This window comes from Exophiala xenobiotica, assembly GCF_000835505.1.
Source record: "Exophiala xenobiotica strain CBS 118157 unplaced genomic scaffold supercont1.3, whole genome shotgun sequence".
Classification (NCBI taxonomy): Eukaryota; Fungi; Ascomycota; class Eurotiomycetes; order Chaetothyriales; family Herpotrichiellaceae; genus Exophiala; species Exophiala xenobiotica.
The window spans coordinates 545,802-566,707 of NW_013562492.1; the positions used below are offsets into that span (position 1 = coordinate 545,802).

Below are 20,906 nucleotides of genomic sequence, written 5' to 3' on the forward strand. Positions count from 1 at the left end.
CACTCCGCACTGTCGGGTTCAGCCAAAGTGAGGTCATTGGTGCCAAGGGCTGCAATTGTACTATTGGGAAGATATGATCCTCCGTATACAGCCTTGCTCAGCCTCGTCTAGCAGGCCTCTCCACATACATCCACCAGTGATCTGTAGCCATCTCATTCACGCTCACCCCGCTGTTATATTGTTCTTGGAAGCCGCCTCCTTCATCCGCGCCCGTGCAATCTCCAGCTGTTTCGACAGTCTCCAGGGATAGTCAAACTTGTCCATGAAGATCTCGCAGAGCTTGAAATGGTTAGCCTGATGTTTGCCAATTGCACATGAACAGCAATGACATACCTGTATACGGTCGCCGCTCCCAAAAGCCTCGTCATTCAACGCAGCCTCCAGCTCCTCGACCGTCTTCGTTGCTCGACTCTCCGCCTTGATCCCGGTGTCTTCCCTTGCTCCGAAGAATTCCAGCATCTTCTGGTGATCCCACAGCATGCTAACATCATTATAGCCTTGCTCAGGTCCATGGATAGCCCTCTCGATGGCATAACCGTTATTATTGATGACGAAGATGATGGGATTGAAACCATAGCGCAGGTAAGTACCAATCTCTTGGACCGTCATCTGAAGGCTTCCTTCGCCCACTATCAACACCACCCGGCCAGGATGCTTCATCTCCTTGGCAGCAATGAGAGCACCGAGACATGAGCCGACAGTATATCCGATGGACGACCAGAATATCTGTGTGATATACCTTGTATTTCGTGGAAATGTGGCATCCGGCATTCCAAACTGTGCGGTCCCGGATTCTGCAAGAACAATATCGTTCTCTTTGAGGAAGCGCCCAAGCCGCTGCCATACGTACGATTGCTTCAGCTCCCCGGATTTGGAGTCGTTGAGCACTGGTGCCTCAACTCTCCCGGCATGTTGCGGGCGTGGTAATTTGTATTTCTGCGGGTGTGCCTCCAATTCCTCAACAACCCGCTTCAGGATGGGCAGGAAGTGGTAGCCGTCGAATCTCTGGCCCTTGAGCTGAACGAGATCATGTCCAAGGCGTACCAGGTTTTCGTCTTTGATATCTCTGGTGAAGCCGCCGGTGTTGGAGTCTGATAACAATGGACCAAGGTTGATCACCAAGTCGGATTTTTCAACGGCCTCGGCTACTCCAGGAAACGATGCTAACAAGGATGAGATACAACGGCTCGATAAGGGGCGAGAATGCATACCTTTCCCATTGTAAAGTCCATAGTAGTATGGCGCTGTCTCATCAATGACCCCTTTTGACAATGGTGTCGAGAAACTGGGCAAGTGCGTGATTTCTGCAAGCTTTTTGGTCAATTCGAGCCCGCCATGTCTGATGGCGAGCACGTCAGCCAGTATTGTGGGATTCGAGGCCTCTGCGATCAACGATAGCACCTTGCTGACAATCTCGTCCTCCGTCTTGGAGTCGGCATTGCGGACCGTTGTGTCCAGCGGCGTCTCAAGGCGATTAGCATCCAGTTGCACCGAGACGACATCTGTGGGCACGTAGATATAAACTGGAAGACGACTCCGCACACAAGCAACAATGACACGGTCGATCTCGTCGGCCATGGTGCAGTCTTCCATCAAGTACGCGTGATCTTTGCGGATTGGGTCTGCCATCTTGATGTAGATCGCATGGTCCATGTTGGGTTCAATCGTGTGATGAAGCATCACACGGTTTCTTTGCACTGTTCACGCGTCAGGAGCATGTCAAAACTTCAATGAGATTGGTTTGTTCTCTCATAGAATGGCAACTCACTGCTTCTTGCGGGCATGCCCACTATGTGAATCATGCCTGCATGTTCAGCGTAGGCTCCAGCGACTCCATTCATCGCTGACAATTCCCCAACGGCATACGTGGTAATCAGCACAGCCGGAGAGCCCTTGATGCGAGTGTAGCCATCCGCCGCGTAGGCGCCATTGAGTTCGTTACAGCAGCCAATCCACTTGAGACCGGGGACATTGTAGATTTCATCGAGGAGAGTTACTTCCCATATTCGATCAGTTTGTTGTTCAATCATAAGTATAAGGAGGTGTTGAATACGTACGATTAAAATCTCCTGGAACTCCGAGGATATGTTCAATTCCCAGTTCCTTGATCCTTCTGAAGATGTACTGGCCCAATGGTACCGTTTGGTTTGACATGGCGGCTTCTAGTCATGTATACAAGTACAGTAGTTGAATGCAAGATCGTGGTCTCTTCAAATTGAAGGATCAAGTATCGAAAATGGACAAAGGAATGCCCTGGCACCCTTGTCAGACTCGTGGCCGACCGAGGTATGCGCGCTTATTCTCGGCTGTCATACTTTTGCGGGGCAGTAGCCGACCTCGCCGCGTCGTATAGGGGACCCTGCAGTCTCCGTACCATGAAGTACCTACTCTACCTCTTTACCTTCGGTTTGACCAGCCAATCCCACGTTTTGGCGGATTGGGGAGAACTGGCCTCATGCACGAAGCCGTACGCCCTGCTACTTTTCAAAGATTTAGGGATACCGACATCTCCAAGGTTTCAGTCCGCAAATGCACCATTTTCCGATCTGTTAAACACCAGGCAATAAGAAGTTCCCACAGTAAGTATTATATACAGTCAACCTAAATGCTTCAACCTAATCCGTACGTATCAAGTCGACGGCAACTACAAAATGCCAATCACAATGTCTCCATTCAGCGAAGCTTGCACCCGTAGATCCACCTCTAGATTCAACTTCACATGAATCTTCAAGCTGCCAGACACTTCCTCCACCTCACGTTTCGTCAATCCACGAATAGCTCGTTGACCTTGCTCACCTCTGTTATCGAGGAGACCATTTGGCATCTGTTGGAGACTTGACTGCCCTCCTTGCTGCTGTACAGTATTGGATACCTCGCCTTGATTGTTGTTATTGCCCTCGTCGTGCTCGGTCTCTGCTTGGTTGTGGCGGCCTCCGGGGGCGTTGTCAGAGAACCCGCTGTCGGATTGTCTGAACAAGCAACGAAGCGTTAACTTCCTTGACCAGCAAGATCCCGGACTGATCCTTGGAGACAAAGAAACTTACTTATCTGCCATGATCATGAAGTGTGGTCACGTGGAGTTGACCACAGGACTCCAGGCACGAGTACGTAGACTTGTCAAAAGCAGTTGTGCTCCTTGTGCTTCAAGTTGCAAGGCTGGCGATGCTGTGAACTTGAGTTTGTGTGATGGAACAGCGCGTGGGTCTCAGTTTTCGGGTGGCTGCAGTGATTTCGGGGCCAGCCCAGAAAGTACTGTGGTTACTGTTCGGTCTTATGAAATAGTCATCAGGTCAGCAATAGCTCCTTGCTTCTGACATAGGAGCTGCCCAGTTTCGCATCACAGGATCCTTGCAAGGAACCAGTCATGCAACGATTCATGGTCTTGACGTTGCAATCTCGATCCGGGATTTCCTGATTCAGTCCAACTTCGGCCCACGCCTGACGTGAATCTTACGTCACAAGGCTGCATACCCCTGTCAAGCTGGGTGGCTTTGTGGCCCCCAATACTGTGCACAGTACTCCGTAGTCGCTACTCCTCGACTCATGACTGAGAGTTGGCGTTGGGCGTTGAAGCCTGATGGCGGTGCTTTAGACGGTCGAGCCTTCCCCAGATCGAGCTGCATCTCGCTTGGGTGAAGCCAGTCATGAGTTCCCCGCCTGGAGAGTCGTTGAGCGTCTGCAATCTTCCACTGAGTATCGGAAGCTCGTGAGTGCATCTGCTGGAAAGCCGAAGAAAGCAATTGTAAGTCGAACGCTCTTCAAGCCCCCACGCAAATCGACATCCAAGCCGTCTGTATAATTAGTGGTCATCTGCATCGTGTCGAGTCTCCTTCGGATGGTAGTCATCAAGCTCCATACGAATCAGCTCGACTTCGACAACAGCACGACCGTGAGCTTTGTCGCGAAGGCCATTATCCGTCTTGTCGAAATACAAAGCCCACAATCCTGGAGCTTCCTTGACCACCACGAATCCTTCCCAGCCTTCGAAGGTCAGACGTTGTTCGCCGTTCTTGCACAGCCTGAGATCCATGGGTCCCGTGAGCTGCGACTGTGCCTCAGCGCGTATTCCATGTTTTGCCTGGAGTGTGGATGAGTCGATGTACACCCAGTTCAGAAAATTCTCCTGGTTGATAGTTGTAACCAGGCCATCCCACTCCTTTTCAGGAAACGGCAAAAAATACCCCGTGAAAGGATGATGATTCGCGGAACACTGGTCGTCAAGGACGAGGCGGCCGTCCTTCAAGACCACCATCTTGTCCGCTAATTGCTGCTTTCTTCTCTCGCTCATTCTTGCTGAGGCTCTGATGGCCAAATGGCATTTTCGGGTCTTGATCTCCTGATGTCCCTCTTTAGACTTCTTCTCTGCTTGATCCGATAATTGCATGGTTGATGTCGCAAGGAGCGGCACCGTAGCCGCCAGGGTGATGAGTGAGAGTACCATTTTGCCGGATATTCACCATGAGACGGCGTATGGTGTTATTAGCTGACAAGTCACTTTTAAATTCCGGACAGTCTCCATCCACTTCTTCGATGTATAATGGCGAAGGATTTCCGAAAATCATGTGGCTTGATTTGCTGAAATTTACGTCACTGCTACAGGAAAAACCAGGCCAGTGCAGGCCGTGCCAGGCACCCAACAGGCGTGACCAGGCCAAGATTGGCATCAAACCGGGCTGGTAGCGACTTACGAGTACCAAGTCTCCATCTTCGTATGTTCCTGCATGCGGTCTCCTAGCTTATATCGATGGTCGAAAAGGAACGGTCTTCGTCTAGTCTTAAGCTGTCTGGTAGTAAAATCCACCTTCACTACGGAGTACTCCGTACCTTCCTATGCAACGGCGAGGCTGGAGCTTCTCACTCGTGCCAATGTCCGCTTGGAACTAACTACCAGTTCAGAAGACGCATTTGTAGTTTAATCACCGGGCGGCTTGATGTCCACATGCGTACACCGGGCGTAGGATGTTTGAAATGAGAAACTTGAATGCTGTTTATGACACGTAGCGTGCTAAGGTGTCGGGGCTGGCACCGTCAATACCTTTTCGATTCTCCCCAAAGGCACACTGGGCGTATACTTCACAGTCCACTTGGAATCCCGATAATCTCCAGGCAAGGCTGCGCCTTTCTGATATGCCTCCGTGCATCTTCCGTCGGCAACTGTGCCTCTCAGGGCTTCGGCTGTTGCCGTAAAGTCTGCGCTGTGGGCGGCAAGGACTGCATAGGACAGGATGCCGGCCGGCTCCTCGTAGAGAATGCTTCGAGTCCTCAGCATGGAGAGAACGACGACAGAAACAAGCACAGCATTCAGAATGAGAATGCCGAAGAAGGAGTAAGCAATAGCCGGGACCATGCGCAGAATATTGGTTTGGGGGTAGAGGGTGCCGGTCATTGTGGGGGCCGCTGTCTGTGTACTCAAAGGAGAGCGAAGGTAGGTGGCGGCAGTGACGGCGTAGACTAGGCTCATGGTAGATTCCAGAGAAGGAATCAGTCGCGATGCTTGAAAGGCCTCTGAGATTGTCGCATTCTGCGCTGCATTCTCGACCACGCAGCGGCCGAGTATGGTAGCTGCCCACGTCGCCGTCGGATCCTCTGCCCTGAGTTCATTGGTAGTCTTCTCAAAGAGTTTCCAGAATTCTGGCCTTGGTTCCATGGCCGACGGAGAGCCTGTAGGCGTGAAACTTCGAACTACTGGTCTGGAGCTCGAGGGGTCGAGCGCTACCTCGAGCTGTCCGCTGTGGTTATAATATGTGCTTGTGCACGATATTAGGTGGAAATCGCGGACTGCAGAGCCATCCCCGTCTGGTGCGCGAGCTGCGAAAAGAAAGATGCGCCCTTCACTGGAAGGAAAATTCGAAGGGCAGTAATCCGCGCCAAATGTTTGAGCATAGTTCTGGAAAGAGCCAACATGAGAGTATAGCGAATTGAAATCGCAACCGCGGTCGCTCCCACTGACGGTCCATTGCTTCGGTCCAGGTGCATCTGTCACCTCGTAGTCAGAGCCTCGTGTGAGCTCCCTACATTCCAGGCTGAGGAACGTGGCATTTTGCACAACGGTGAGATTATTGGTACCCCCAGCCAGAGCGGGTGGTAGCTCAAAAGGGGCGAAGCTGTAGGAGTGGTTGGTGCTAGCGGTCCAAGCAGGCAAAGGCGTGTCGTATAGCTGAATTCCATCCACGTAACTGAGCATTTGGTACAACTGGGTGCTTGCTTTAAGGGCTCCTTCGTTGAAAAACGTTGTCCGATTTACGTTGGTCGCCGTCGGGAAGGTCTGGTCATTGTCAATGTAGAGCAAACTGGCAGCGAACGGTGTCACCAGGAAGCTCAAGATGAAGTTCATGATGAATAAGAAACCAACAAGAACATGCTTGTTTCGAAATGCTCTCCATGGTTTGACAGGACCTAAGACTGCCGCGTAGTTCAGCAACACGGTGAGCTTAGCTGGAGCACCCTGAGCATTCCACAGCTCTACAAAGGGCTGTCTATCGGCGTAAGCCTCAACAGTTGCAGCGACGCAGAGACTGTAAGACTGAAATATGAACACCGGTATCTGCTTCCAGGTGAGACTTAATCCGATGGTAACGCCTGCTACTGTGCGACCAGGCGAGGAATTGCGGATTTTGACAATGCCGCTTTTGTTGTTGGACCGTTGTGCGAGCCCGAGAATGGTCCCAGCGAAGCCAAGTGTTACCAGCAGTAAGATTATCAAAGCCCACAACTGCAGCCAAGTTGACTTCCATTCCTTAGGGGCTCCTGTGAAAGTGCTTCTCCTAGATAGCAAAGTGAGGGACCTGGGGAGCGAGAAGCGCAACCTTGATCTGCTGGGCTGTGCGGGATTTCGTGGAGGTATCGAACCGTTGGCGGGAGGGACCATGGTTGCGCTTGTGGAAGAGCCTGGTTGACTTGGAGGCGATGTCTGAGGGGGGTTGGCGGTAGTCTGGGGTGTGGCAGCATTGGTGCGTGGTAGTGTGCCACTTGGTAGCTGCGGCTGTTGTTGGATTGCGGAAGAACTGCCCGCTGAAGAGAGACTGCTCACTGGAGGGGAGGTGCCTGCTGTTGACGACCTGCCTCCTGGAGCAGAACTGGCTACTGAAGGAGCAGTAGCCGTCGCGTTTGACTGACTTGTGCTTAGATTTGACATCTGAAATGAAGTGCTAGGAGTATGAGGGCTTCCAATTTGCGAATGTTGCGTTGCCATGACCGAAGTATGCTATGATATGGTTCCAAAGTGCGTGACGAGGACAGGCGTCAGCTTCATTAATCCTCTGCACACTTCTTGATGATCGGCAGCCGTCCTGTCTGCCTCGCTGAACTCACAACTGACCGGGGTTTGAAGAAGTGCCGCATAAGTCGCGCTCTATTCTTCCTGCCCACACGGCGATTGTGGCAAGGATCCGGGAAGGCATTGAGTGATTGTTCCAGATCAATTTCCTCTCGGCTGTGCGCCGTGGGATTGACATAGTAGTCATTCACAAATTATGCCATGGAACAGGCACCCCTCCAATGTTGGAAAGCCAGATGGAAGGTAGTGCGTTGTTGATTGGCCACAAGGGTGTGATACATTGTGGCCGCATGCATAAGCGTGCGCCTCGTTGGCGAAGCTGAACGTGTTCAGCCTTTCAGTCAAGGTATGAAATGAGCGTTCCGTTCAGCTGTGTTCTCGATGAGTTGGCTGTGTGAACAGAATCTAGAGCTTCCACGAGGCAGTCTGCACAAGACCCCTGGTCCGGTCTCACATTAGCGCAGCCTGAGTCGGCCGTGTCGAGCTGTATCGAGCTGCAGCATCGCTTGACATAACCCCTCGCGTCGCGGCTTTCCGCCTGTCTTGCGCCACGTCCAATACTGCATGCAGCTACTCAGTGCAAATGCAGCATCTTTCACTGCCGATCCTCCCGGTCAGGCTGAGAGACCGGCAGCGCAGCCTGGTCAACAAGAGACTCAAGCTGAGCCGTCGTGAATGAGAAAGCAATAAAGAGGGCGAGACCTGGTAATGGAGACCTGCAACCTAGATACACCAGTTCAATTGACTTGCTGCCATTTGGCCGACTGTTTTATGTTACTACTAGCAACCAGAGATCAGCAATTATCGTCGGACTTACCCATACGAGAGGCATTATGATCTTCGCGAAATTCGTACTCACAGCACAACTCCTTGCTGTTGCCACCGCTCAGACAACCGACACTTGCTTCTCGGGCAGTGTAACGGTAGCCAGTGTCCTCACAGCCTGCAACTACCTGAGTTCAGCATATCAATCTTGTAACACCAAGACTGGGTCTGCACTTGACGCCTGCGTGTGTCGGCAAGACGTGTTCGCGGCGATATACGAGTAAGCTCACCGCGTTCCAGAGGCAGGACTGGCACTCACTTCATCAGCTGCGAAAGCGAGGACCGGGAGTGTTACGACTCATATGTCTTCGACGAGCCGAATCAGTATGTGCTCGGAAATTGGAGTCTGCAGTGCGATACATACACCACTTCAGCTTTCTCGACACCGACACTGAGAACGCCGACCACCACTATCGTCCTGCCAGCCAGTAGCAACACAAATGCATGTTCAAGCATCGAATCCGTGTGCGAGACAGCTTACTCAATTGAGGACTGCTACACCCAGTTTCCTGCGGCGTCGCAAACCGCACAATTCAAGAGTTGTGCCTGCAGGCCAGACTTCTACTCGGCAGCATCCGTCTGCGAGTATGACGGCAACATAACTTGCTTCTCGCGACCGGCGACACTGGCGAGCATTGACTTATGGCAAGCCTGTGGGGTATGAAGATTGAAATTCCCCATTTTCGTCGGAGTTGGAAGTTGACCGCATATAGATTACCGCACTTCCAGGAGCCACGGATACCGCTGTCGTTACCGTCCCCCTTGGGACATCAACCACAGAGACTTCCATCACACCGGCACCCAAGAGCGTGACAGCGTCCTCCGCCAGTGCAACAACATCATCTGCGAGTGCAACATCGTCCAGCGGCTCTGCCCACCACTTCGCACCTGGCGGATGGCAGGTCGCAGCGGCTCTGGTTGCCTCCTTTGGGCTTTCCTCTCGTGTGTGGTGAGGACATTGAAGGATGCTCTTGAGAGCTCCTGGCGCACCTCCCGTTCTCTGTAGTAGAGTATGCGTATGCGTATGTATGGAGCTCAGCCAGCCTTGACTCACCGGGAGGCCATCTGGCCTCAAGCGACATGTCACTGCCCAATGCCATGAGCAGGTCAGACTCTCAGTATTCCCGGTCGTGAAAGGATTCGATATTGTAGTACTCATGGGATCAGGAAATGCAACGATTGCAAGCTTAAACACGCTTCAGACTGGGTTGTCATTGGTGGTGTGATCCTATGATTGCTTTTCCACGATCACTTCTTTCTTATCCGACTTTCATGCCCGAAATTGCTTGTGCCTAAGCACGTCACCGAGTCTTCATGGCCTCTCATTCATGGGAAACTAATACCGCCATCGACCCCAATTAGCTGCCCAGTGATATAGCTGGAAAACGGGCTTGCCATGAACAACACCGTATCTCCCACCTCCTTTGCGGTGCCCTCCCTCTTGATATGCGCATTGTTCCGCAGTCTCGCCCCAACTGGGGAACCTTCCATGCTGAGATCAGTCTTGATTGGCCCTGGAGCGACGATGTTGATGGTAATGCCCTTGGGGCCCAGCTCTTCGGACATGGCAATGGTCATAGCATTCAAAGCTCCCTTAGAAGCACCGTACACCGGCAGCATGAACGAACCCAGCCTGGCAATGACGCTGGAAATGTTGACGATGCGTCCTCCTGCCTTCATGTATGGAAGAGCAGCTTGAATCAACAAGAAAGGACCACGAACGTTGATATGAAAGACCGAATCCCAGTCCTCAAGGCCCACGGAAGCAATGCCTTCAGCGTTCACGACGGCCGTGCCGGCGTTGTTGACGATGATATCGATGGACTGGGTGTTGAATGCCTTCAGGGTTCCGTCGACGAGAACTTTGCCAAAATCAGCGGCGCCAGCATCGGCTTTGATTGCAACAGCTCGAACTCCGAGACTCTTGAGCTTGGCGACTGTCTCTTCTGCTGGTCCGGCCGAGCTATTGTAATGGATGGCGACCTAAGAGCTTGTCAGCTTGGACAGTAAGGCGTGGCATTGAGGTGAAACGTACGTCGGCACCCTGCTCTGCAAGCGCAATTGCACTCGCCGCACCAATTCCATTGAGCTTTCCGGCGCCCGTCACAATGGCAACCTTGCCCTTCAAATACTGTTGAGCCATTTCTTCGGTATGGGCTGGTGTTAATGTCTGTTCTACTTGAATTGCTGAACCGGTTGGATGGCCTAGGTTTTGGAGGTGGAAATACTTGAGAAACCTGTGTGTATGTTTCGACTGCTGGGACATCTGGTTGATGAAGAGCAGAGCAGTCTGTCTGTTAAGATGGCAATATATATACCTCAATTGCCTGCCGTTGTAGAGCTTGTGGCAGCACCCATCGCTGACAAACAGTCGACCAGAGGTGGTCGTACAGCATCTGCTCGATTCTCAATCTGGACATGTATGAGGCTCCGCTCTTGTTTAGAAGCATACCAAGCGAAAGCAACATTGGCCCTACAATGTCCATAAGTGATGGCTGATGATGCAGTAGCGTAACCGAGAGGGTAACGAACCACACCACATCGCCAGATTTTGCAATGACTCGATTGCTCCCCGTCACCGGTTCTCCTGTGCCTCCGCAAGCTGCGGAGCGTCGGGACCTTTTTGCGTCCGCACGCTAAGTCCAATTGGGGCAGGTAGTCGCCGTCTTAAGCCAGGCCTTACATAACCATCCCATGTCGTCATACGGGACCTACCACGAAAAGTACCTACTCGCGCGACTGGAGTGGTACTCTCTACAACACCAAGAAGTCAGCTTCGAGATTGGAAATGAAGTCCTCCCCGTGATGAATAACCCGGCTTGAGGCTTTAGCCTCGAGCTCCGGCTGATCAATGGAATGGCTAAGTCGGCAAACCAGCGGCGTGGTCACCAAATGCGCTCTGGGCCTGTTCATACGGGACCAAGACATGGTACGAGGTGATATAAAGGCATAAGGGAAGAGTATACTACACTGCATATCAATTAACAATCATCTCAATCGCCATCACACTAGTGAAGCGTTACAACCTCCAGAAATCCAAACGTGTCCTCAGATCTAACATCATGCCCTCAGTCCTGCTCTTCGGCGCGACGGGTCTCGTTGGAGGTTCGCTCCCATTGATTGTCACTATCCTAACCTGACAGTATCGCTGACCAGGTTCACAGCACGTCTTGCGGCCGATATCAAAAGATCCCACCCAGATTGGGCTTTGACGGCCTTCTTTCGCAACTCGTTCGCGGATGAATACTTCAGATCCACAGCCTGTGTCGATCGCATCGTCCACGGATCCTTCTCGGACACAGAGCTCGTCCGCACATTGAGCAAGGAGCATGACATCGTGGTCAATGCCGCCTCGTCTTTCGATGGCGACTTCGTGAATGTGATTATATCAGGCATGGAAGAACATCCGGCGAGCAACAAGGGCACGCTCATTCATCTCAGCGGAACCGGGAATTTCATTGACTTTGGGACAACCGGCAATTTCAACCCCAAGAGCAAAGTCTGGAATGTAAGTTCATCATCTTCATGGTTTGAGACAGTGATGACAGGGGCTGTGCTGACACGGAGATGTACAAGGATGACAACGAAGAAGACATCAGACTCATCAACAGAAACATGTTCAACGGTCCGACGGATGTTCCTGTCCTTGAAGCAGGCCAGCGGGGAAAAATCATCACTTACATCGTCTGCCTCGCCGTGACGTACGGACAGAACGTCCTCGGCCCGTCTGCCAACTTGGGGGTAGGGTATTCGATCTTCACTGGCCTGGCGAAGGGCTTAGGCTTCGTCCCGTTCATCGGCGAGGGAACGGGCGTGGTGAGCACTGTACGTCAGACTCTGTACATTTTGAAGGTATGAGTTAATCTGTGACAGGTGCATATCGAAGACGCCGTCCCATTCATCACGAAGATCGTTGGCGTTGCTGGAACGGAAGCACCAAAACGCAGCGCATTTTCGAGATATTATATCCTACATGGCGAGAGACTCGGCTGGAAGGAGTTCGGGACGGCGCTAGCACCGGTCTTGTATGCAAAGGGCCTTGTCTCGAGTCCTTTGCCGAAGAAGGTTTCTATGGAAGAGGCGGGCGAAGGTGAAGTCAAGCATCTTATTGCTGGGAATATGCTCGTGAAGGGTGATCGCGCGACGAGAATGGGCTTCAAGCCAACTCATGAGTCGATGTTGGTTGCGATGAAGAGAGATCTGGGTGAGCATGTTTTCTAGGCAGGATGAGGGAATGGTAGAAAGATAGCACACCAGCGTGATTGATTTGATAGACTGTGAGACCAGCGAATTCCTGTCTCTAAGCTACAACGCCCTTGTACGGGTAGAGCCGCCACCGACTTGACATTCAGTGACCGACAGTGATATACAGTATAATGTACACCTAGGAATACCGTCCCTCATCGCGCAGGGATCTTTTCAATAAAGACCACATCAACCAGTTCATTCATGCGAGGACCGGCTCACGCAGCACTGATAGGCGTATGGTGGAAGGTTTGTTTCTTGACTGTAGGCGGCGACTCGTCAAGGCCTGCCTCTTCGATATCCTCCCATGTCTCCTCTAAAGGCGCTGGTTCAGCGAGGATGTCGTTAATAATGCCCGTGTTGAGCAAGGCTTGAGCTTGATTCCACGATAGTTGTCGATCCGCAAGGACATCCCGAATTGTGTACATGGTTTTCCGGATCTAGGCATTAACGTAGTCAGCAAGCCATTGTCTCGAAAGAAAGAACAGTATATCCTGGCATATGAAAATGTAACCTCAGATAACTTTCCGGGAAGATCTCATGTCCAAAAGGGTTAAGCGGTCCTTCGAGAATTCAAATCGGCGAGTGAAAGGATCTATCTCATCTCCGCGACTCGCATTGAGAAACGATGGGGATGTGCTTACCGCTTCCAGCCTCTCCTGATATTCTAGTTCTCCATAACCAGCTCTTACTCTAGTTCTTTCCTTTTCTCTTGTCATTGTACAATTTTGTTCTTTCACGCAGACCCAATATAGCTTCTGCAGGTCGTCAAAGGACTTGTTGGACAACTCGGCGTAAGTCCAGGATCGGCCTGGGATATGTTAGACTGAGCAGAGAAAGGCGGCCGAGGGAAAACCTGCCATGACTTGATTCTTCCTCCGGCGGCATCATGGCCTTCTTGTCCTTGTTGAAGAAGCCCCACAGTCCATGATCTTCGGCGCCCTCATATTCAGCAGAAGTGCCTCTGTGATCTCTTGCGACAGGGACCGGTAAAGGGTGCTGCCAAAGGCCTCGAGTCCGTCTAGGTCCTGTTCGTCGAATGGCTGAGACCCCTCGCTGTTTATTCCTGTCCCCGCCGGGCTTCCGGCTCAGAGATAGTGGACTCGCAGGCTTTGACTTGCTGGCGTAGGATCTGTAGAACACAGCTGTAGCTGCGGCGGTTGTTGGTCTTGCAAAGGCTGGGGCGAGGAAGATGGGTACCGTCGCCGGAGAGTGGGCAAGGCTCCTGGATAGCGAAGCCATGTTGGGTCAGTATGACGGGTTTTTAAGTCTTCCAGAGCAGCGGTGTGAAGCTGTGAGTCATTCGACTGAAAGTGGTTTGACTCGATTGAAAGCTTCTTGAAGCCCGAATACGAGAAAAGCGCGCCAAGGCTGCGGAGATCAGATATCGCTGCACCTTCCTTTTCTAGAAGTGTCTGGTGCTAACCCCATTGAGAAGGTAAACAACTTATAGGCACAGTAGCGACGTCTGGCTGCAGAGATCGACTTTGTTGAAAGAGTACTGCTGCGCGTTCGACCTCAAAGTCCGTGGCTGCACATAGTAGTAATCATGAAGATCATCGAACTTATCATCGATGGGTACGTGGCCTTGAGGTATGATGCGACTGAAGCTAACGCGTATCTACAGCTTCAAGTCCTACAGCCAGAGGACTGTCATCTCTGGTTGGGACCAAAGTTTTAATGCGGTCACTGGTCTCAATGGCTCTGGAAAATCAAACATTCTGGATTCAATATGTTTTGTCCTCGGTATCACAAACATGTCCACTGTTCGAGCCCAGAACCTCCAAGACCTCATCTACAAGCGCGGCCAAGCAGGCGTGACCAAAGCAAGCGTTACGATCGTTTTCGATAATGGCGACAAGAGTACGAGTCCGATCGGCTTTGAAGAGTATGGGCAAATTAGTGTTACGCGACAGATCGTCATGGGTGGAACGAGTAAATACCTGATAAACGGGCATCGAGCGCAGCAAACGACTGTACAAAATCTTTTTCAGAGCGTCGGACTTAACATCAACAACCCAAATTTTATCATTATGCAAGGTCGCATCACAAAGGTCCTCAATATGAAAGCGGCAGAAATCCTGGCAATGATCGAAGAGGCTGCTGGCACACGTATGTTTGAGGACAGGAAAGAGAAGGCACAAAAAACAATGGCCAAGAAAGAAATGAAAGTGGTTGAGATTGAAGGGCTGCTGAGAGAAGAAATTGAGCCCAAGTTGGACAAACTTCGTGGCGAGAAGCGAGCATGGCTTGACTACCAGAAGACACAGAGCGAGCTGGAACGCCTAACGCGTGTCGTGGTCGCAGCAGATTATGTACGAGCGGGCGACAAGATGAAATCAGCTAGCGAAGAACACGAAGCCAAGCGAGCCAAGGTACAACATCTGGAAGAGAATGCTGTTAAGCTCAAGCGTGAAATCGAGAATTTGGCCGAGGACGCTCAGAGAGTGCGAGATGTCCGAGAGAAGGAGATGCGCAAAGGTGGGCGTTTCCAGGCTCTAGAAGCCCAAGTGAAAGAACTCAGCCACGAGCTCGTGCGGTTATCTACTGTGCTCGATCTGAAACAGTCAAGCGTTGTCGAAGAAGAGCAGAGGAAAAAGGAAGTGGCCAAGAATGTTAAGAGCCTAGAAAAACAGGTTGCCGACAAGAAAAAGAGCTTGGGGAAACTCCAAACACGATGGGACAGCGCGAAATCCGAACTTGATGTCCAGAACGCAGAAGTCGAAAAGAAAGAAGAGCTGCTATCGACACTTCAGACAGGAGTGGCATCTCGAGAAGGCCAGGAAAGTGGCTATCAAGGACAATTGCAAGAAGCACGGAATAGACTCACAACAGCCGGCACCGAACAAGAACAAGCGAAATTGAAGATTTCTCACCTTGAAAAACGCATCAAGGAGGACGAGCCGAGAGCAAAGAAGGCTAGAGAACAAAACGCTGATCTGCTCAAAGGCTTGGAAGTTCTGCGAAAGCAAGCCCACAAACTGGAAGGAGACCTGCAAAAGTTAGGCTTCGAGCCAGGCCGAGAAGAAGCTATGCGGGAACGAGAAGTGGCGCTCCAGAAGAGCATCCGAACCCTTTCGCAGGAAGCTGACGGATTGAGGCGAAAGGTTGCCAATGTTGACTTCCACTTCAGCGATCCTTCGCCCAACTTTGACCGTTCAAAAGTCAAAGGACTTGTTGCTCAACTGTTCACCTTGGACAAGGACAAATCAATAGCTGGTACCGCTCTGGAGATTTGTGCTGGAGGAAGACTGTATAATGTTGTCGTCGACACAGCCGAGACGGGCACACAACTCTTGCAGAATGGCAAGCTGAAGAAGAGAGTCACTATCATTCCTTTGAACAAGATCACTGCTTTCAGGGCATCTGCAGAAAAAGTCGGTGCAGCTCAACGGATAGCACCCGGCAAAGTCGATTTGGCTTTGTCATTGATCGGATATGACCATGAGGTTTCCGCCGCTATGGATTATGTGTTCGGAACCACATTAATCTGCCAAGATGCAGACACAGCAAAGAGGGTCACTTTCGACCCAGCTGTTAGGCTGAAGAGTGTGACACTTGAAGGTGACGTGTATGATCCCTCAGGTACGCTTTCTGGCGGCAGCTCACCGAATTCGAGTGGTGTGCTTGTCGTTCTGCAGAAGTTGAATGAAGTCACCAAAGAGCTTGAGAAGCATCAATCCGAGTTCCGAGAGCTTCAGCAGACCATGAAGAACGAACAAGCCAAAATGACGAATATCAAGACCATTAAGCAGGAGCTGGATCTCAAGACCCATGAGATCAAACTGACTGAGGAGCAGATTTCCGGCAACTCATCCTCTTCCATCATTCACTCCATTGAAGAAATGAAGGCGTCAATCGTGCAGTTGAAGGAGGACATGACGAATGCAAAGTCGAGACAAGCAGAAGCCGCCAAGGATGTTAAACGCATTGAAATGGACATGGAAGATTTCAGCAAAAACAAAGACAGCAAACTGAAGGAGCTGGAAAAATCATTGACCGAGTTAAAGAAATCTCTGACCAAGACTCAAGCTGCCATCAAGTCACTTCAGAAGGAATTGCAAGATGTGAGGATCGACTGTGAACAAGCAGAAAGTGATCTGAATGCTGCTGAAGAACAGATGAATGAGGCGACTAACACCATCGAGGTCCAAAAGCAGGAGCTGCAGACTCTGCGAGAAGAAGAAGCAACGGTCAAGAACAAACATGACGTTGCACAAGCGGAACTGACTGACGAGCAAGCCAAATTGACTGGCTTTGACGACGAACTTCGCGAGCTCGAACAAGCCAAGTCGAAGAAATCGAAACAGACAACAGAAGAGGCACTTGAAGCACAAGGGCTCAGCCACGCTGTAGAGAAAGCCCAAAAAGATGCGCAAGCCGCCTCACAGCTTGTGGCCGCGCTGGAGAAAGAGCACGACTGGATCGAAGACAACAAAGACCAATTCGGCCGAGCTGGCACGCCGTACGATTTCCAGGGCAAGAATCTAGCTGAAAGTCGAGCGACGTTGAAGAATGTTACCGAACGATTCCAGGGCATGAAGAAGAAGATCAACCCGAAGGTGATGCCTATGATCGATAGTGTCGAGAAGAAGGAGACAAGCCTGAAGAATATGCTCCGGACGGTCATCAGAGATAAAACGAAGATTGAGGAGACGATCGTGACTCTGGATGAGTATAAGAAAGAGGCGCTGGTCAAGACGTGGCGCAAAGTCACGGAGGATTTTGGAAATATCTTTTCGGACCTTCTGCCTGGCAACAACACTGCCAAGTTGGTGCCACTCGACGACAACATCGACCGGATCCAGCAGGGTCTCGAGGTCAAGGTGTGTTTGGGCAAGGTGTGGAAGCAGAGTCTCACAGAACTTTCGGGTGGTCAGAGGTATGTTGCAAACAAGACGTCTGACTCTGTGGATATAGCTTGCTAACCTGTGCAACTGATAGATCTCTCGTCGCGCTTTCGTTGATCCTGGCGCTGCTACAATTCAAGCCTGCGCCAATGTATATTTTGGACGAGGTTGATGCGGCTTTGGATTTGTCGCATACCCAGAATATCGGCCGGATCATCAGGACGAGATTCACGGGATCGCAGTTTATTGTGGTCAGTCTGAAGGATGGCATGTTTCAGAATGCGAACCGTGTGTTCAGGACGAGGTTCAGTGAGGGCACGAGTGTGGTTACTGTCATGACACCGGGAGAGCTGAAGGGTTGATTGCTGTCTTGCTTGCATTTGGTCGATGTTTTGGTGGTTGGAGACAATATTGGGCGTTCAATGCATTTGTATATACTGTCTGAGGAGGGATGAGTTATGACTTGATGAGAGTATGTCTAATTCGGCGGACTGATATGCATCTGCCACTAGGATCTTTTCGTGGCTTGAGATGGTGTCGCAATATTACCACATTCTTGCTTTGATACGATGCTCGCTGCCAAACTCCCAGCGGTCTCCGCGATACAGAATGTTTAGATATATGCAATATTTTCCGAGGATGTCCCTATGTTCATCAAAAACATGTTTGAACCACCCTATCTGACGAAGCTCAAGCCCTCCACTCTCCAACGATTGAAGGGTAAATTGACTCGATCATACCTCACCATACATGTCGCTCCTCAAAGTGCTCATACCGGCAATATCATCCCAACATGCCCAAAGGAGGTTCTCTCTCTTGTCTCAGTACCCCCTTCGCGCATTCCCCTTTTTATAGTTCACCAAACTGCTCCTCATATTTGCTTATGTGTGCGACTTTCTCCGCAGAAGAGCTGTTCTCGTCGAACCGGAGCTCAACCCACTCATCCACAAGTTTCTTCGCGAGTTCGAGACCGATGACGCGCTGGCCGAAACAGAGGACTTGGGCGTTGTTCGAGAGCACGCTGCGCTCGACGCTGTATGGGTCGTGGGCTGTCACGGCGCGGATGCCTTCGACTTTGTTCGCGGAGATGGCGACGCCTAGGCCCGTGCCGCAGATCAGGAGGGCGCGGTCGGCCTGTTACTCGTAGGCGGGGTAATCGTTAGCACAAGTATTGGCGCAGTACAAGCGATACTGGCGTGTAGGTCTAACTGGAGGATAAAGGCGAAGGCGAAGGATGCGGAGGAAACCCAGGTTGGAAACTTACCTCTCCGGATTTAATCTTCTTGCAGGCATCGACGGCCAGGTGAGGGTATGCAGTGACATCGTCGGCTTCCACGACACCGACGTCCAATACTTGTGTGACGCCCGAGTGCTTCTTCAGCGTCTCTTTCAGGGCGCTCTTGTAGGCGTGGCCGGCGTTGTCGCTACCCACGACGATGCGGAGCGGGGTCTTTGTGCCGTTTGTTGTCATTTTTCCTGAAGATCAAGATCGAGTATGTGGTATCGTAGATTGGGTCAAGGCTGTGTATGAGGACGAGGATGAGGAAGAGGCGAAAGATGGTGTGTATATCTATAAAACCTGTAGATTTTAGCCATTTGGCATTTCTGTTGGATCGTCGACGATATGAACGCATTCAATGCCGTCTCCGTGCCGGCGGCGATTCTGTCATTGAGTAATCCACCTTCTCCAATCTTTTTCTCTTCAGCGGTGGGTGAGCGGGCACCACGGGATCCTCTTTCTGGACATTCCGGCCGGTTAATTGAGCGAAAGAAATGAAAAACGTGGAGAGCGTGGCCGATCGACTTGCACAAGAGGTTCGGTGAAATGTGGAGGGAAACACCGACGACATATCGACACATAAGTTAGAAAACACTGAGATCCAGCTTTTCTGCACAGATTCTATAGAGTTCTGAAAAGAAGAAAAGACACATAAACCAGGAACACCAAATACTGTATATTTATTTCTCAAACCACAGCATTTTTTTTCGAGCAGAACAGAACGTCAACAAGGCAGACGTTCAACGATGGCCTCGACAATATCCTATCCCAAACTCCCGCAAAAGCTCGTCCTTACATCCACAAAAGCATACTTCTCTCCGTCTCGAACGATCTCATATCTGAATTCTATACTTGACCCCGCCGAGAACATCTTACCTCTCCTGCAACAACATGCCGACCAGATCCTCTTCGTCCTGATCCCGGACTTCCTCACAATCTACACGTGTTCACAAATCCTCTCATCCAAGTACCCATCTTCCACTTCAGATTCTTCCTCTTCCGCCTGGCCCATAGCCCTTGGCGCCCAAAATGCCTTCTCCTCGACATCTTATGGCGCATACACTGGCGAAATCGTCCCGCCCGCCCTGTCCTCGCTCGGCGTCTCGATCGTCGAACTCAACCACGCTGAACGACGCCGCTTGCTCCACGAGACTGACCAATCTTCAGCGGAGAGAGCCGCAGCAGTAACGGCACTGGGGATGATCCCACTCGTGTGTATAGGCGAACTCGACCGTCCCAATCTCTCGGGGCCCCTGAGTCAGTCCGTCGGAACCGCCATGAGCCAATTGACCCCGCAAATCAGCACGATCTTGAAAGCAGTGCCCAAGTATGCACCTGTTATTTTCGCATACGAACCCGTATGGGCCATCGGTGCCGAGGAGCCCGCTGGAGTGGACTATGTTGGACCTGTCGTGCAGGCTATCCGCCAAATTGCTGGCCAGGTGGTCCCCAGCCGCACGGGTGAAGTCAAAGTTGTGTATGGTGGGAGTGCTGGTCCGGGGTTGTGGAGTGGGAAAGCGAACGGCGGGAATGGGCTGGGGAAGTATGTGGACGGTCTGTTTTTGGGCAGGTTTGCTCATGAGATCTCAGGCGTAAGAGGGGTTGTGGAGGAGGTTGTGGAAAGTTTGGGAGGATGATAGAGGTGGACGAAGGTGCTCATATCGGGGTCGTCCAGATGCTATTTTCTCTGCGAGATCACGGCGGCTGCGAGAAACAGACCATGCGCAATGTTGAAGTCCACGACTCAAGTCATCTGCTATATCGGAGCAGTGAGTCTCAGTCGTGCCCCTTTCCATTGACTAGCAACAGACAGTTTCTAGTGGCTCCAAGAGTTCGACGTCCGACTCAGACCCTGTCGTGATATCCTCGCTCGTGGTGTCCTCTCAATCTCGTCGGTGGAGTAAGATGATATCCAGCTTGGCAGGTAAAGTGAAGTGAAGTGCTTGGTATCCACATGAGATTGACCCCAAGATTGAACCGCAGTGGTGCTATTTGAATCACAATTTACGTCTACTCGAGATCTAACAGGTTATGAGCCAACTTGAGGCATGTCCCAAGGCCCCTCCTTTCACGTCGTGACCGACTCCAACCCACTGCTTGATGGATGATGGACATTGTCAATGTTACCCATTCTTTTTTTTGTTGGTGAAGGCTAGGTTGCAAAGGTTGCGAGTTCAAGTCCGGCTGTAGCAGGGACTTTTCTGTCGCTTGCGGGTGATTTTTTCCTGTGGGTGAAATCGGATCTGCGTAGTGAAGTAGTTTGCATGCTACATGTCAGTCAAACTGGACGGGCGCATCGCCAGCAGGAGAGGACCGCAGCATTCACTCACCTTACTTCCTCTTGGCATGAGAGCAGACGCGAAGCTGCAATGAGACAACACTCTCAATTTCGGCCGCGATATTGCAATTGCTTCGTCGTGGAAACGTTGCT

The 20,906-nt window shown here is 51.3% G+C and overlaps 11 protein-coding genes across 11 annotated transcripts; 4 read left to right on the plus strand and 7 right to left on the minus strand.

The window, feature by feature from the left end:
- Nucleotides 1-21: 21 nt before the first annotated feature.
- PV05_04375 (uncharacterized protein) lies at nucleotides 22-2,216 on the minus strand. The gene is made up of 5 exons (XM_013460774.1): nucleotides 2,058-2,216; nucleotides 1,769-1,996; nucleotides 1,212-1,697; nucleotides 334-1,163; nucleotides 22-279 (listed from the first exon to the last, which is right to left on the minus strand). Exons 1-5 carry the CDS (start codon nucleotides 2,152-2,154, stop codon nucleotides 163-165), a joined length of 1,758 nt encoding a protein of 585 aa, XP_013316228.1. The 5' UTR covers nucleotides 2,155-2,216; the 3' UTR covers nucleotides 22-162.
- Nucleotides 2,217-2,644: 428 nt separating this feature from the next.
- On the minus strand, nucleotides 2,645-3,055 carry PV05_04376 (uncharacterized protein; the record flags this gene model as incomplete). Its single annotated transcript, XM_013460775.1, has 2 exons — nucleotides 2,645-2,969; nucleotides 3,045-3,055. 2 exons carry the CDS (start codon nucleotides 3,053-3,055, stop codon nucleotides 2,645-2,647), a joined length of 336 nt encoding a protein of 111 aa, XP_013316229.1.
- Nucleotides 3,056-3,623: 568 nt separating this feature from the next.
- Nucleotides 3,624-4,441, minus strand: PV05_04377 (uncharacterized protein; the record flags this gene model as incomplete). The annotated part of the gene is made up of 1 exon (XM_013460776.1): nucleotides 3,624-4,441. The coding sequence occupies one exon, from the start codon at nucleotides 4,439-4,441 to the stop codon at nucleotides 3,800-3,802; it is 642 nt and encodes a 213-aa protein (XP_013316230.1). The 3' UTR covers nucleotides 3,624-3,799.
- Nucleotides 4,442-5,005: 564 nt separating this feature from the next.
- Nucleotides 5,006-7,192, minus strand: PV05_04378 (uncharacterized protein; the record flags this gene model as incomplete). The annotated part of the gene is made up of 1 exon (XM_013460777.1): nucleotides 5,006-7,192. One exon carries the CDS (start codon nucleotides 7,190-7,192, stop codon nucleotides 5,006-5,008), a length of 2,187 nt encoding a protein of 728 aa, XP_013316231.1.
- A 917-nt stretch (nucleotides 7,193-8,109) lies between these two features.
- PV05_04379 (uncharacterized protein) lies at nucleotides 8,110-9,054 on the plus strand (the record flags this gene model as incomplete). The annotated part of the gene is made up of 3 exons (XM_013460778.1): nucleotides 8,110-8,321; nucleotides 8,369-8,759; nucleotides 8,815-9,054. The coding sequence occupies 3 exons, from the start codon at nucleotides 8,110-8,112 to the stop codon at nucleotides 9,052-9,054; spliced, it is 843 nt and encodes a 280-aa protein (XP_013316232.1).
- A 163-nt stretch (nucleotides 9,055-9,217) lies between these two features.
- PV05_04380 (uncharacterized protein) lies at nucleotides 9,218-10,635 on the minus strand. Its single transcript, XM_013460779.1, has 2 exons — nucleotides 10,137-10,635; nucleotides 9,218-10,084 (listed from the first exon to the last, which is right to left on the minus strand). Exons 1-2 carry the CDS (start codon nucleotides 10,365-10,367, stop codon nucleotides 9,428-9,430), a joined length of 888 nt encoding a protein of 295 aa, XP_013316233.1. The 5' UTR covers nucleotides 10,368-10,635; the 3' UTR covers nucleotides 9,218-9,427.
- A 199-nt stretch (nucleotides 10,636-10,834) lies between these two features.
- Nucleotides 10,835-12,426, plus strand: PV05_04381 (uncharacterized protein). Its single transcript, XM_013460780.1, has 4 exons — nucleotides 10,835-11,206; nucleotides 11,266-11,609; nucleotides 11,678-11,926; nucleotides 11,975-12,426. Exons 1-4 carry the CDS (start codon nucleotides 11,164-11,166, stop codon nucleotides 12,320-12,322), a joined length of 984 nt encoding a protein of 327 aa, XP_013316234.1. The 5' UTR covers nucleotides 10,835-11,163; the 3' UTR covers nucleotides 12,323-12,426.
- PV05_04382 (uncharacterized protein) lies at nucleotides 12,310-13,654 on the minus strand. Its single transcript, XM_013460781.1, has 3 exons — nucleotides 13,207-13,654; nucleotides 12,991-13,157; nucleotides 12,310-12,786 (listed from the first exon to the last, which is right to left on the minus strand). Exons 1-3 carry the CDS (start codon nucleotides 13,586-13,588, stop codon nucleotides 12,565-12,567), a joined length of 771 nt encoding a protein of 256 aa, XP_013316235.1. The 5' UTR covers nucleotides 13,589-13,654; the 3' UTR covers nucleotides 12,310-12,564.
- Nucleotides 13,655-13,831: 177 nt separating this feature from the next.
- Nucleotides 13,832-17,763, plus strand: PV05_04383 (uncharacterized protein). The gene is made up of 3 exons (XM_013460782.1): nucleotides 13,832-13,924; nucleotides 13,974-17,228; nucleotides 17,291-17,763. Exons 1-3 carry the CDS (start codon nucleotides 13,896-13,898, stop codon nucleotides 17,556-17,558), a joined length of 3,552 nt encoding a protein of 1,183 aa, XP_013316236.1. The 5' UTR covers nucleotides 13,832-13,895; the 3' UTR covers nucleotides 17,559-17,763.
- PV05_04384 (ribose 5-phosphate isomerase) lies at nucleotides 17,634-19,029 on the minus strand. The gene is made up of 2 exons (XM_013460783.1): nucleotides 18,461-19,029; nucleotides 17,634-18,330 (listed from the first exon to the last, which is right to left on the minus strand). Exons 1-2 carry the CDS (start codon nucleotides 18,665-18,667, stop codon nucleotides 18,046-18,048), a joined length of 492 nt encoding a protein of 163 aa, XP_013316237.1. The 5' UTR covers nucleotides 18,668-19,029; the 3' UTR covers nucleotides 17,634-18,045.
- PV05_04385 (uncharacterized protein) lies at nucleotides 19,029-20,390 on the plus strand. Its single transcript, XM_013460784.1, has one exon. The coding sequence runs from the start codon at nucleotides 19,222-19,224 to the stop codon at nucleotides 20,110-20,112; it is 891 nt and encodes a 296-aa protein (XP_013316238.1). The 5' UTR covers nucleotides 19,029-19,221; the 3' UTR covers nucleotides 20,113-20,390.
- Nucleotides 20,391-20,906: the final 516 nt, after the last annotated feature.

Bases quoted from the DNA above. Each gene is read 5' to 3' on its own strand.
- PV05_04375 (XM_013460774.1), bottom strand. From the start codon at position 2,154: ATGTCAAACCAAACGGTACCATTGGGCCAGTACATCTTCAGAAGGATC. The intron at 1,997-2,057 runs GTACGTATTCAA...GAATATGGGAAG, and splicing joins AGTTCCAGGAGATTTTAATC to TAACTCTCCTCGATGAAATC. The intron at 1,698-1,768 runs GTGAGTTGCCAT...ACGCGTGAACAG, and splicing joins GGGCATGCCCGCAAGAAGCA to TGCAAAGAAACCGTGTGATG.
- PV05_04382 (XM_013460781.1), bottom strand. From the start codon at position 13,588: ATGGCTTCGCTATCCAGGAGCCTTGCCCACTCTCCGGCGACGGTACCC. The intron at 13,158-13,206 runs GCAGGTTTTCCC...AACATATCCCAG, and splicing joins GGAGGAAGAATCAAGTCATG to GCCGATCCTGGACTTACGCC. The intron at 12,787-12,990 runs GTAAGCACATCC...GTTAATGCCTAG, and splicing joins ATCAGGAGAGGCTGGAAGCG to ATCCGGAAAACCATGTACAC.
- PV05_04381 (XM_013460780.1), top strand. From the start codon at position 11,164: ATGCCCTCAGTCCTGCTCTTCGGCGCGACGGGTCTCGTTGGAG. The intron at 11,207-11,265 runs GTTCGCTCCCAT...CCAGGTTCACAG, and splicing joins CGCGACGGGTCTCGTTGGAG to CACGTCTTGCGGCCGATATC. The intron at 11,927-11,974 runs GTACGTCAGACT...AATCTGTGACAG, and splicing joins GAACGGGCGTGGTGAGCACT to GTGCATATCGAAGACGCCGT.
- PV05_04383 (XM_013460782.1), top strand. From the start codon at position 13,896: ATGAAGATCATCGAACTTATCATCGATGG. The intron at 13,925-13,973 runs GTACGTGGCCTT...GCGTATCTACAG, and splicing joins ATCGAACTTATCATCGATGG to CTTCAAGTCCTACAGCCAGA. The intron at 17,229-17,290 runs GTATGTTGCAAA...TGCAACTGATAG, and splicing joins GAACTTTCGGGTGGTCAGAG to ATCTCTCGTCGCGCTTTCGT.
- PV05_04385 (XM_013460784.1), top strand. From the start codon at position 19,222: ATGGCCTCGACAATATCCTATCCCAAACTCCCGCAAAAGCTCGTCCTT.
- PV05_04380 (XM_013460779.1), bottom strand. From the start codon at position 10,367: ATGTCCCAGCAGTCGAAACATACACACAGGTTTCTCAAGTATTTCCAC. The intron at 10,085-10,136 runs GTACGTTTCACC...ACAAGCTCTTAG, and splicing joins TTGCAGAGCAGGGTGCCGAC to GTCGCCATCCATTACAATAG.
- PV05_04384 (XM_013460783.1), bottom strand. From the start codon at position 18,667: ATGACAACAAACGGCACAAAGACCCCGCTCCGCATCGTCGTGGGTAGC. The intron at 18,331-18,460 runs GTAAGTTTCCAA...TACGAGTAACAG, and splicing joins AGAAGATTAAATCCGGAGAG to GCCGACCGCGCCCTCCTGAT.